The following is a 14,646-nucleotide window of genomic DNA, read 5'->3' as shown; positions in this document are numbered from 1 at the left end:
TACGTAGATGGAAAAAAGCTGTCCTTGAAACAGCCTTCATATGTTCGTCAAAAGAGAGATCAGGGTCCAGAGTAACGTCGAGGTCCTTCACATTTGCACATTTGGCTCAGAGTCATCCGGGTTACATTACATTTACATTTAAGTCATTTAGCAGACGCTCTTATCCAGAGCGACTTACAAATTGGTGCATACACCTTATGACATCCAGTGGAACAGCCACTTACAATAGTGCATCTAAATCTTTTAGGGGGGAAAGGATTACTTACCCTATCCTAGGTATTCCTTGAAGAGGTGGGGTTTCAGGTGTCTCCGGAAGGTGGTGATTGACTCCGCTGTCCTGGCGTCGTGAGGGATGTCCTGGCGTCGTGAGGGATGTCCTGGCGTCGTGAGGGACGGGTTAGGGTTAGGGTTAGGGTTTGGCTAATGTTAGAGTTAGGGTTAGGGTTAGGGTTTGGCTAGGGTTAGGGTTAGGGTTAGGGTTAGAGTTTGGCTAGGGTTAGGGTTAGGGTTAGGGTTAGGGTTAGGGTTAGGGTTTGGCTAGGGTTAGGGTTAGGGATAGGGTTAGGGAGAGTTTTCCTTGAGAGTTTGAGAGCTGGTCGTTCCACCGTTCTCTCCTCCGTAGCAGCTCTATCCCAGCTCTATCCCATCTCTAACCCATCTCTATCCCAGCTCTATCCCAGCTCTATCCCAGCTCTATCCCATCTCTATCCCATCTCTAACCCAGCTCTATCCCATCTCTATCCCAGCTCTATCCCAGCTCTATCCCAGCTCTAACCCATCTCTAACCCATCTCTAACCCATCCCTAACCCATCTCTATCCCAGCTCTATCCCAGCTCTAACCCATCTCTAACCCAGCTCTATCCCAGCTCTATCCCAGCTCTATCCCAGCTCTATCCCAGCTCTATCCCATCTCTATCCCCAACTCTATCCCATCTCTATCCCAGCTCTATCCAAGCTCTATCCCCAACTCTAACCCAGCTCTATCCCCAACTCTAACCCAGTTCTATCCCCAACTCTAACCCAGCTCTATCCCAGCTCTATCCCAGCTCTATCCCAGCTCTAACCCATGTCTAACCCATCTCTAACCCATCTCTATCCCAGCTCTATCCCAGCTCTAACCCATCTCTAACCCATCTCTAACCCAGCTCTATCCCAGCTCTAACCCATCTCTAACCCATCTCTAACCCAGCTCTATCCCAGCTCTAACCCATCTCTAACCCAGCTCTATCCCAGCTCTATCCCTGCTCTAACCCAGCTCTATCCCAGCTTTATCCCAACTCTATCCCATCTCTAACCCAGCTCTATCCCCAACTCTATCCCATCTCTACCCCCAACTCTAACCCAACTCTAACCCATCTCTATCCCATCTCTAACCCATCTCTATCCCCAACTCTAACCCATCTCTATCCCAACTCTAACCCATCTCTAATCCAACTCTAACCCTTCTCTAACCCATCTCTATCCCATCTCTAACCCATCTCTATCCCATCTCTATCCCATCTCTATCCCATCTCTATCCCATCTCTATCCCAACTCTAACCCATCTCTAACCCATCTCTATCCCCAACTCTAACCCATCTCTAACCCATCTCTTTCCCAGCTCTATCCCAACTCTAACCCATCTCTAACCCATCTCTAACCCATCTCTATCCCAACTCTAACCCATCTCTATCCCATCTCTAACCCATCTCTAACCCATCTCTATCCCAACTCTAACCCATCTCTATCCCATCTCTAACCCATCTCTTTCCCAGCTCTATCCCAACTCTATCCCATCTCTAACCCATCTCTTTCCCAGCTCTATCCCAACTCTATCCCATCTCTAACCCATCTCTATCCCAACTCTACCCCATCTCTAACCCATCTCTATCCCAACTCTAACCCATCTCTATCCCATCTCTAACCCATCTCTTTCCCAGCTCTATCCCAACTCTATCCCATCTCTAACCCATCTCTTTCCCAGCTCTATCCCAACTCTATCCCATCTCTAACCCATCTCTATCCCAACTCTACCCCATCTCTATCCCATCTCTATCCCCAACTCTAACCCATCTCTATCCCATCTCTAACCCATCTCTATCCCCAACTCTAACCCATCTCTAACCCATCTCTATCCCATCTCTAACCCATCTCTTTCCCCAACTCTAACCCATCTCTAACCCATCTCTATCCCAACTCTAACCCATCTCTATCCCCATCTCTATCCCATCTCTAACCCATCTCTAACCCATCTCTATCCCATCTCTAACCCATCTCTAACCCATCTCTAACCCATCTCTATCCCCAACTCTAACCCAACTCTAACCCATTTCTTTCCCAGCTCTAACCCAACTCTATCACATCTCTATCCCAACTCTAACCCATCTCTAACCCATCTCTAACCCATCTCTATCCCAGCTCTAACCCAACTCTATCCCATCTCTATCCCAACTCTAACCCATCTCTAACCCAACTCTATCCCATCTCTAACCCATCTCTAACCCATCTCTACCCCAGCTCTATCCCAGCTCTAACCCATCTCTATCCCAGCTCTAACCCATCTCTAACCCATCTCTAACCCATCTCTTTGTCAGGCTGTTTTACTACAGTGTCTTTGAAGAGAGCTTCTCCCCGTCAAGCTTTCCACTTTCTAGGGGACATAAATGGTTAAGGGCAGACTGTGTGTGTGTGTGTGTGTGTGTGTGTGTGTGTGTGTGTGTGTGTGTGTGTGTGTGTGTGTGTGTGTGTGTGTGTGTGTGTGTGTGTGTGTGTGTGTGTGTGTGTGTGTGTGTGTGTGTGTGTGTGTGTGTGTGCGTGTGAGATAGAGAGAGAGGAATGTTTGAGGGCAGACAGTAGGTGTGTGTGTGTGCCAAAATAATGGTTGAGAGCAGACATTGCGTGTGAGTGTAGTCTGTAAATCTGTTCTCATGTAGAATTGTGTTCTTACAGAAACGCACAAGGCTATGTTCTTCTCTCTGCCTCTCCAGGACATCTCTGTGTGTATATATTATCTTGTACTTTATGGTATGCACCGTTGTGTGTGTTCAAGGCTCTTCTCCAACAACTTGTCGGAAATTAGAAGCAGAACTTTAGTGATGTCAACTAGATTATCGAGGCGACGATTCTATCGATTCATGACACCAGTCTTTTCCTTTCAAATCCATGAAGGGAAGTGAACAAGTGCACACTTTTGGGAGGAAGGAGTTGAAAGGTTGGGACGTAACCTGAGTACCTCTCTCTCTCTCTCTCTGTCTCTCCAGGACATATCGGGCGTGCTGGGAGAGGGCAGTGAGTACGGCGATAGCGGCATCGACGGGGTTGCCACGGAGACGGACGGGGAAGTGGGGCCGGGGTCACGGCGGCGCTGTAAGGCCATGTCGGCCTCGTTCTCCGTCTACTCTGCTGCCGGGAGCAGCGCGTTTAACGGGAGTGACAGCGGGAGCAGCAGTGGAGGAGGAGAGGGAGGAGGAGGAAGAGGAGGAGAGGGAGGAGGAGGAAGAGGAGGAGAGGGAGGAGGAAGAGGAGGAGGAGGAGGTGGAAGAAAAGGAGGATGGGGAATGTATGAGAACTTGCATCAGGACTTTGAGAATCAACACTGGGTATGAATCTGTCTCTCCCTGATATGATGCTTCACTGTTGACAACTCTGTGCCTTCCTTCTAATTGATCATTCAACAGATCTCATTCAGAACTCAGTCTTCACAGTAGAATTTGACTGTTAAACTGTTTAAACTTTGCATTTGAATTGATATATAGTTTGATTCTGTTTTAAAACTTTACATTTAAATGTTTATTATTATTATTATTATTTTGTTTTGTTATTATTTTAAGATTAAACAGACTAAAGGTTTATTCTGTCTGTCTGTCTGTCTGTCTGTCTGTCTGTCTGTCTGTCTGTCTGTCTGTCTGTCTGTCTGTCTGTCTGTCTGTCTGTCTGTCTGTCTGTCTGTCATCAACCTCCCTCTCTCTCTCTCTCTCTCTCTCTCTCTCTCTCTCTCTCTCTCTCTGTGTCTCTCTCTGTCTCTCTCTCTGTCTCTCTCTGGCTCTCTCTCTCTCTGTCTCTGTCTCTGTCTCTCTCTCTCTCTCTCTCTCTCTCTCTCTCTCTCTCTCTCTCTCTCTCTCTCTCTCTCTCTCTCTCTGTGTCTCTCTCTGTCTCTCTCTCTGTCTCTCTCTGGCTCTCTCTCTGTCTCTCTCTCTGTAGACTCGTCGAGAGCGTGACTGCACGGAGGAGGCGGGCTCAGCTGAGAGTGACGAGCGTAGCAGCGGCACGCTAAGCACGGCTTACCCATCAGACGCTCTCATTGGCTGCTGTGCGCAGGGCACGGTGAGGAAGGCGGGAGCTCTGGCAGTGAAAAACTTCCTGGTTCACAAGAAGAACAAGAAGGTGGAGCCAGCCACCAAGAGGAAGTGGAAACATTACTGGGTTTGTCTCAAAGGTATGGGGTAGACTCACACACATCACACATCTCACAACACACACATCTCACACATATCTCACACATCTCACACATATCTCACACATCTCACACATATCTCACACATGTCACACATATCTCACAACACACACATCTCGCACATCTCACACACATCTCACACATATCTCACAACACACACATCTCACACACATCTCACAACACACACATATCTCACACATATCTCACACACATCTCACACACATCTCACAACACACACATCTCACACATCTCACAACACACACATCTCACACACATCTCACACACATCTCACACATATCTCACACACATCTCACAACACACACATCTCACACACATCTCACACACATCTCACAACACACACATCTCACACACATCTCACAACACATCTCACACACATCTCACAACACATCGCACACACATCTCACAACACACACATCTCACAACACACACATCTCACAACACATCTCACACACATCTCACAACACATCTCACACACATCTCACAACACACACATCTCACAACACACACATATCTCACACACATCTCACACATATCTCACACACATCTCACACACATCTCACAACACATCTCACACACATCTCACAACACACACATCTCACAACACATCTCACACACATCTCACACACATCTCACAACACACACATCTCACACACATCTCACAACACACACATCTCACAACACATCTCACACACATCTCACAACACACACATCTCACACACATCTCACAACACACACATCTCACAACACATCTCACACACATCTCACAACACATCTCACAACACATCTCACACACATCTCACAACAAACTCATTATTGCCTTTTTTTTGTTAAATATCCTTCTTAAATTTCAATCAGTGTTTTAGCAATGTATTCCAATATGAGATGCAGCTCATCAAATGAATGAACCAATCATCACTAAGTAATTGCATCAGGGGTAACACTGTTTGGATAGTTCATCTGTAGCAGCTCTACATACCAGTAACATTTCAACTAACTATCTACTAACCCTAACCCTAACTCTACATACCAGTAACATTTCAACTAACTATCTACTAACCCTAACCCTAACTCTACATACCAGTAACATTTCAACTAACTATCTACTAACCCTAACCCTAACTCCACATACCAGTAACATTTCAACTAACTATCTACTAACCCTAACCTTAACCCTAACCTTAACCCTAACCCTAACCCTAACTCCACATACCAGTAACATTTCAACTAACTATCTACTAACCCTAACCTTAACCTTTATCCTAACCCTTATCCTATCCCTTATCCTAACCCTTATCCTAACCCTAACCCTAACCTTTATCCTAACCCAAACTCTACATACCAGTAACATTTCAACTAACTATCTACTAACCCTAACCTTAACCTTTATCCTAACCCTTATCCTATCCCTTATCCTAACCCTTATCCTATCCCTTATCCTATCCCTTATCCTAACCCTTATCCTATCCCTAATCCTATCCCGTATCCTAACCCTTATCCTATCCCTTATCCTATCCCTTATCCTATCCCTTATCCTAACCCTTATCCTATCCCTTATCCTATCCCTTATCCTAACCCTTATCCTATCCCTTATCCTAACCCTTATCCTAACCCTTATCCTATCCCTTATCCTAACCCTTATCCTAACCTTTATCCTAACCCTTATCCTATCCCTTATCCTATCCCTTATCCTAACCCTTATCCTAACCCTTATCCTAACCCTTATCCTATCCCTTATCCTATCCCTTATCCTATCCCTTATCCTATACATTATCCTAACCCTTATCCTAACCCTTATCCTATCCCTTATCCTAACCCTTATCCTAACCTTAACCCTTACCTTTAGATGTCCTACCCACTCACCTCTCTCTCTCTGTCTGTCCTTAGATTTCATTTTCTGTCACCTGTCTGTCTGTCTGTCTGTCTGTCTGTCTGTCTGTCTGTCTGTCTGTCTGTCTGTCTGTCTGTCTGTCTGTCTGTCTGTCTGTCTGTTTGTTTGTCCTTAGATTTCCTCTCCTCTATTCAATCATTGTAATTTAACACCATGATTGAATCATAACCACTTGAGATCCAACAGAACAGAGGACAGAAAATAGCTCCTCTGTTAACATCCCTGTCTCTCTCCTCTGCTAACATCCCTATCTCTCTCCTCTGCTAACATCCCTGTCTCTCTCCTCTGTTAACATCCCTATCTCTCTCCTCTGCTAACATCCCTGTCTCTCTCCTCTGTTAACATCCCTATCTCTCTCATCTGTTAACATCCCTATCTCTCTCCTCTGCTAACATCCCTGTCTCTCTCCTCTGTTAACATCCCTGTCTATCTCCTCTGCTAACATCCCTATCTCTCTCCTCTGTTAACATCCCTGTCTCTCTCCTCTGTTAACATCCCTGTCTATCTCCTCTGCTAACATCCCTATCTCTCTCCTCTGTTAACATCCCTGTCTCTCTCCTCTGCTAACATCCCTGTCTCTCTCCTCTGTTAACATCCCTATCTCTCTCCTCTGTTAACATCCCTATCTCTCTTCTGCTAACATCCCTGTCTCTCTCCTCTGTTAACATCCCTGTCTATCTCCTCTGCTAACATCCCTATCTCTCTCCTCTGTTAACATCCCTGTCTCTCTCCTCTGCTAACATCCCTATCTCTCTCCTCTGTTAACATCCCTGTCTCTCTCCTCTGCTAACATCCCTATCTCTCTCCTCTGTTAACATCCCTGTCTCTCTCCTCTGTTAACATCCCTATCTCTCTCCTCTGTTAACATCCCTGTCTCTCTCCTCTGCTAACATCCCTGTCTCTCTCCTCTGTTAACATCCCTATCTCTCTCCTCTGTTAACATCCCTATCTCTCTCCTCTGCTAACATCCCTGTCTCTCTCCTCTGTTAACATCCCTGTCTCTCTCCTCTGCTAACATCCATGTCTCTCTCCTCTGTTAACATCCCTGTCTCTCTCCTCTGCTAACATCCCTATCTCTCTCCTCTGCTAACATCCCTGTCTCTCTCCTCTGCTAACATCCCTGTCTCTCTCCTCTGTTAACATCCCTGTCTCTCTCCTCTGTTAACATCCCTATCTCTCTCCTCTGCTAACATCCCTGTCTCTCTCCTCTGTTAACATCCCTATCTCTCTCCTCTGCTAACATCCCTGTCTCTCTCCTCTGCTAACATCCCTGTCTCTCTCCTCTGCTAACATCCCTGTCTCTCTCCTCTGTTAACATCCCTGTCTCTCTCCTCTGTTAACATCCCTATCTCTCTCCTCTGCTAACATCCATGTCTCTCTCCTCTGCTAACATCCCTGTCTCTCTCCTCTGCTAACATCCATGTCTCTCTCCTCTGTTAACATCCCTGTCTCTCTCCTCTGCTAACATCGCTGTCTCTCTCCTCTGCTAACATCCCTATCTCTCTCCTCTGTTAACATCCCTGTCTCTCTCCTCTGCTAACATCCCTGTCTCTCTCCTCTGCTAGCATCCCTGTCTCTCTCCTCTGCTAACATCCCTGTCTCTCTCCTCTGCTAACATCCATGTCTCTCTCCTCTGCTAACATCCCTGTCTCTCTCCTCTGTTAACATCCCTGTCTCTCTCCTCTGCTAACATCCCTGTCTCTCTCCTCTGCTAGCATCCCTGTCTCTCTCCTCTGCTAACATCCCTGTCTCTCTCCTCTGCTAACATCCCTGTCTCTCTCCTCTGCTAGCATCCCTGTCTCTCTCCTCTGCTAGCATCCCTGTCTCTCTCCTCTGCTAACATCCCTGTCTCTCTCCTCTGCTAACATCCATGTCTCTCTCCTCTGCTAACATCCCTGTCTCTCTCCTCTGCTAACATCCCTGTCTCTCTCCTCTGTTAACATCCCTGTCTCTCTCCTCTGCTAACATCCCTGTCTCTCTCCTCTGCTAACATCCCTGTCTCTCTCCTCTGCTAACATCCCTGTCTCTCTCCTCTGCTAACATCCCTGTCTCTCTCCTCTGCTAACATCCCTGTCTCTCTCCTCTGCTAACATCCCTGTCTCTCTCCTCTGTTAACATCCCTGTCTCTCCCCTCCTCTGCTAAAGACATAGTACAATACTCTACTTAGCCCTATAGGTTCTGGTCTAAAGTAGTGCACTATATAAGAATAAGCATCACTACTCTGGACGGCTCTGACTTAGAATACGTGGATAACTACAAATACCTAGGTGTCTGGCTAGACTGTAAACTCTCCTTCCAGACTCACATTAAGCATCTCCAATCAAAAATGAAATCTATTTCGCAACAAAGCTTCCTTCACTCATGCTGCCAAACATACCCTCGTAAAACTGACCATCCTACCGATCCTTGACTTCGGCGATGTCATCTATAAAATAGTCTCCAACACTCTACTAAACAAACTGGATGCAGTCTATCACAGTGCCATCCGTTTTGTCACCAAAGCCCCATACACTACCCACCACTGTGACCTTTACGCTCTCGTTGGCTGGCCCTCGCTTCATACTCGTCGCCAAACCCACTGGCTACAGGTCATCTACAAGACCCTGCTAGGTAAAGCCCCGCCTTATCTCAGCTCACTGGTCACCATTGCATCACCCACTCGTAGCACACGCTCCAGTAGGTATATCTCACTGGTCACCCCCAAAACCAATTCCTCCTTTGGTCGCCTTTCCTTCCAGTTCCCTGCTGCCACTGACTGGAACGAACTGCAAAAATCACTGAAGCTGGAGACTCGTATCTCCCTCACTAGTTTTAAGAACCAGCTGTCAGAGCAGCTCACAGATCACTGCACCTGTACATAGCCCATCTGTAAATAGCCCATCCAACTACCTCATCCCCATACTGTTATTTATTTTATTTATTTTGCTCCTTTGCACCCCGGTATCTCAACTTGCACATTAATCTTCTGCACATCTATCATTCCAGTGTTTAATTGCTATATTGTAATTACTTCTAGTATTACTAGAAGTATTACTACTAGTATTATTGACTGTATGTTTGTTTTACTCCACGTGTAACTCTGTGTTGTTGTCTGTTCACACTCCTATGCTTTATCTTGGCCAGGTCGCAATTTCAAATGAAAACTTGTTCTCAACTAGCTTACCTGGCTAAATAAAGGTGTTCTCAACTAGCTTACCTGGCTAAATAAAGGTGAAATAAAAAAAATAAAAAAATATATATAGTGAATAGGGTTCCATTTCAGCCCTAATCAGAAGGTTTAAAAGAGTTTCCCTCCCAACACAGAGCCTGTGCTGTCTACTAGGTTGAGATGTAGTTGAGACTGTGTCTGAAATTAAACATCTCAGTTAAAATAAAACATCTCAGTTAAATGAAACATCTCAGTTAAATTAAACATCTCAGTTAAATGAAACATCTCAGTGAAATTAAACATCTCAGTTAAATAAAACATCTCAGTTAAATAAAACATCTCAGTTAAATGAAACATCTCAGTTAAATTAAACATCTCAGTTAAATTAAACATCTCAGTTAAAATAAAACATCTCAGTGAAATTAAACATCTCAGTTAAATAAAACATCTCAGTGAAATTAAACATCTCAGTTAAATTAAACATCTCAGTGAAATTAAACATCTCAGTTAAATTAAACATCTCAGTTAAAATAAAACATCTCAGTTAAATTAAACATCTCAGTGAAATTAAACATCTCAGTGAAATTAAACATCTCAGTTAAATTAAACATCTCAGTGAAATTAAACATCTCAGTTAAATTAAACATCTCAGTGAAATTAAACATCTCAGTTAAATTAAACATCTCAGTGAAATTAAACATCTCAGTTAAATTAAACATCTCAGTTAAATTAAACATCTCAGTTAAAATAAACATCTCAGTTAAAATAAAACATCTCAGTTAAATGAAACATCTCAGTTAAATTAAACATCTCAGTTAAATTAAACATCTCAGTTAAATTAAACATCTCAGTTAAATTAAACATCTCAGTTTAATGAAACATCTCAGTTAAATGAAACATCTCAGTGAAATAAACATCTCAGTTAAAATGAAACATCTCAGTTAAATGAAACATCTCAGTTAAATGAAACATCTCAGTGAAATGAAACATCTCAGTTTAATGAAACATCTCAGTTAAATAAAACATCTCAGTTAAATGAAACATCTCAGTTAAATGAAACATCTCAGTTAAATGAAACATCTCAGTTTAATGAAACATCTCAGTTAAATAAAACATCTCAGTTAAATTAAACATCTCAGTTAAAATAAAACATCTCAGTTAAAATAAACATCTCAGTTTAATGAAACATCTCAGTTAAATTAAACATCTCAGTTAAATTAAACATCTCAGTTAAATAAAACATCTCAGTTAAAATAAAACATCTCAGTTAAATGAAACATCTCAGTTAAATTAAAACATCTCAGTTAAATTAATCATCTCAGTTAAATGAAACATCTCAGTTAAATGAAACATCTCAGTGAAATTAAACATCTCAGTTAAATTAAACATCTCAGTTAAAATAAAACATCTCAGTTAAAATAAACATCTCAGTTAAATTAAACATCTCAGTTTAATGAAACATCTCAGTTAAATGAAACATCTCAGTGAAATTAAACATCTCAGTTAAATGAAACATCTCAGTTAAATGAAACATCTCAGTTAAAATAAACATCTCAGTTAAATGAAACATCTCAGTTAAATGAAACATCTCAGTTAAAATAAACATCTCAGTTAAATGAAACATCTCAGTTAAAATAAACATCTCAGTTAGTTGAAACATCTCAGTTAAAATAAACATCTCAGTTAAATGAAACATCTCAGTTAAATGAAACATCTCAGTGAAATGAAACATCTCAGTGAAATGAAACATCTCAGTTAAATAAAACATCTCAGTGAAATGAAACATCTCAGTTAAATGAAACATCTCAGTTAAAATAAAACATCTCAGTTAAATAAAACATCTCAGTTAAATTAAACATCTCAGTTAAATTAAACATCTCAGTTAAAATAAACATCTCAGTTAAATTAAACATCTCAGTTAAATTAACCGTCTCAGTTAAATGAAACATCTCAGTTAAATAAAACATCTCAGTTAAAATAAACATCTCAGTTAAATAAAACATCTCAGTGAAATGAAACATCTCAGTTAAATTAAACATCTCAGTTAAAATAAAACATCTCAGTTAAATAAAACATCTCAGTTAAATTAAACATCTCAGTTAAATTAAACATCTCAGTTAAAATAAACATCTCAGTTAAATTAAACATATCAGTTAAATGAAGCATCTCAGTTAAAATTAAACATCTCAGTTAAATTAAACATCTCAGTGAAATGAAACATCTCAGTGAAATGAAACATCTCAGTTAAATGAAACATCTCAGTTAAAATAAACATCTCAGTTAAATGAAACATCTCAGTTAAATGAAACATCTCAGTTAAATGAAACATCTCAGTTAAAATAAACATCTCAGTTAAATAAAACATCTCAGTAAAATGAAACATCTCAGTTAAATGAAACATCTCAGTTAAATGAAACATCTCAGTTAAATGAAACATCTCAGTTAAATGAAACATCTCAGTTAAAATAAAACATCTCAGTTAAATAAAACATCTCAGTTAAATTAAACATCTCAGTTTAATTAAACATCTCAGTTGGTGTTTCCTCTCAGGAAACATGATGTCATGTATAACCTTAGTATAAAACATCTAACATTTTTCCTACCCCCCCCCCTCCCATATCCCAGGATGCACTCTGTTCCTGTACGAGACTGACGGGCGGTCGGGGATTGACCATCATAGTGTTCCTAAACACGCTGTGTGGGCTGAGTACAGTATCCTTCAGGCCGTACCAGAACACCCCAAGAAGGACTTTGTCTTCTGCCTCAGCAACTCTCTAGGGGATGCATTTCTCTTCCAGGTAGTAGAGGTGGGGGGTGGGGGGTTACTACGCGTGCCAGCGTCAGCGTTGGCGTGTGTGTTTGACATTACCTTGTATCAGAGCTAGCTGTCATGTGTCATTGTGGTTATGGTCCCTGAGGTGTCACACTAAAATCTTTCCCTTTAAAACCCACTGTGCATTCTGTCCTCCATTGTCCCTGAGGTGTCACACTAAAATCCTTCCCTATTAAAACCCACTGTGCATTCTGTTCTCCAGTGTCCCTGAGATGTCACACTAAAATCCTTCCCTATTTAAAACCCACTGTGCATTCTGTCCTCCATTGTCCCTGAGGTGTCACACCAAAATAAATTCCCCTTCAATCATTCTGTTGTCTTAACAGATCTACCCCCCCTCCCTTACCCGTATGATGTGTCACACTAAAACCCTTCCCCTCTGCCCCCTCCCCCAGGTGTTGGGCCAGATAGAACTCGAGAACTAGATGACAGAGACACACATCCAGTGTAACACCTTAATGTTTCCCCCTTATACATCATCCACATATGATGTGTCACACTAAAATCCTTCCCCCATCTGCCCCAGACGTCGGGCCAGACGGAACTGGAGAATTGGATCACGGCGATCCACTCAGCGTGCGCGGCTGCCGTTGCTAGGCAACATCACCGGGAGGATACGGTGCGATTGCTAAGGACAGAGATCAGGAAACTGGAGCAGAAGATAGACATGGACGAGAAGATGAAGAAGATGGGAGATATGCAGCTGTCTGCAGTGACAGATAACAAGAAGAGAAAGACTATTCTGGAACAGGTGAGGGAGGGAGGGAGGGGGAGGGAGGGAGATAAGGAACGGAGGGAGGGAGGGAGGGAGGGAGGGAGGGAGGGAGATAAGGAACGGAGGGAGGGAGGGAGGGAGGGAGGGAGGGAGGGAGGGAGGGAGGGAGGGAGGGAGGGAGGGAGGGAGGGAGGGAGGGAGGGGGAGGGAGGGAGATAAGGAACGGAGGGAGGGAGGGAGGGAGATAAGGAACGGAGGGAGGGAGGGGGATAAGGAACGGAGGGAGGGAGGGAGGGGGAGGGAGGGAGATAAGGAACGGAGGGAGGGAGGGAGGGGGGAGATAAGGAACAAGTGAAAGGATAAAGGTAAAGGATAAGATAAGAGATATTCAGCTCTCAGCTGTTTCTGACAATAAGAGAGAGAGAGGGAGGGAGGGAGGGGGGAGGGAGGGAGGGAGGGAGGGAGATAAGGAACGGAGGGAGGGAGGGAGGGGGATAAGGAACGGAGGGAGGGAGGTAGGGAGATAAGGAACAAGTGAAAGGATAAAGGTAAAGGATAAGATAAGAGATATTCAGCTCTCAGCTGTTTCTGACAATAAGAGAGAGAGAGAGGGAGGGAGGGAGGGAGGGAGGGAGGGAGGGAGGGAGGGGGTTTGGAGGGAGGGAGGTAGGGAGGGAGGGAGATAAGGAACAGAGGGAGGGGGATAAGGAACGGAGGGAGGGAGGGAGGGGGAGGGAGGGAGGGAGGGAGGGAGGGAGGGAGGGAGGGGGAGATAAGGAACGGAGGGAGGGGGATAAGGAACGGAGGGGGAGGGAGGGAGGGAGGGAGATAAGGAACGGAGGGAGGGAGGGGGATAAGGAACGGAGGGAGGGAGAGTGGGAGAGAGGGAGAGAGGGGAGAAAGATTAGGGAGACAAGGGTAGGGGGAAGACCGTTTGGAACCAGCTCTACAATCTCTTGCATAAGTGTGTAAAATTCTGGAGTTGCTTTGAGTGAAACCGCCTGAGGGTTATCCCTAATTCGTACACATACGTCTTCTTATTGAACACACAGACACACAGACACACACACACACACACACACACACACACACACACACACACACACACACACACACACACACACACACACACACACACACACAGACACACACACACACTGACACACACACACACACACACACACACACACACACACAAACACACACACACACACACACACACACACACACACACACACACACACACACACACACACACACACACAGACACACAGACACACAGACACACAGACACACACACACACAGACACACACACACACATACACAGACACAGACACAGACACACACACACACACACACACACACACACACACACACACACACACACACACACACACACACACACACACACACACACACATGGTTTTGGGAACATATCTTTTGTAATGTCTCCACAATATTTCCACCAGACTGTCCATCAACCTAAATGAAACATTCCCCACAGGACATTCCCACACAGGACATTCCCACACAGGACATTCCCACACAGGACATTCCCACACAGGACATTCCCCACAGGACATTCCCCACAGGACATTCCCCACAG

The 14,646-nt window shown here is 43.9% G+C and overlaps 1 protein-coding gene across 1 annotated transcript in view; it reads left to right on the top strand.

Annotated features, from left to right (window-relative positions):
• The window catches only part of LOC127930603 (rho guanine nucleotide exchange factor TIAM1-like), a 191,438-nt gene that overhangs the window by 67,340 nt on the left and 109,452 nt on the right, over positions 1-14,646 (top strand). Inside the window, exons 5-8 of the mRNA XM_052520211.1 lie at positions 3,241-3,579; positions 4,181-4,415; positions 12,117-12,289; positions 12,851-13,075. Coding sequence (XP_052376171.1) covers positions 3,241-3,579; positions 4,181-4,415; positions 12,117-12,289; positions 12,851-13,075 — 972 coding nt within the window. The remainder of the gene's footprint in view (positions 1-3,240; positions 3,580-4,180; positions 4,416-12,116; positions 12,290-12,850; positions 13,076-14,646) is intronic.

The sequence above is a fragment of the Oncorhynchus keta genome, chromosome 6 (genome assembly GCF_023373465.1).
Source record: "Oncorhynchus keta strain PuntledgeMale-10-30-2019 chromosome 6, Oket_V2, whole genome shotgun sequence".
NCBI classification, from domain to species: Eukaryota; Metazoa; Chordata; class Actinopteri; order Salmoniformes; family Salmonidae; genus Oncorhynchus; species Oncorhynchus keta.
This window is presented reverse-complemented; position numbering and strand designations above follow the sequence as displayed.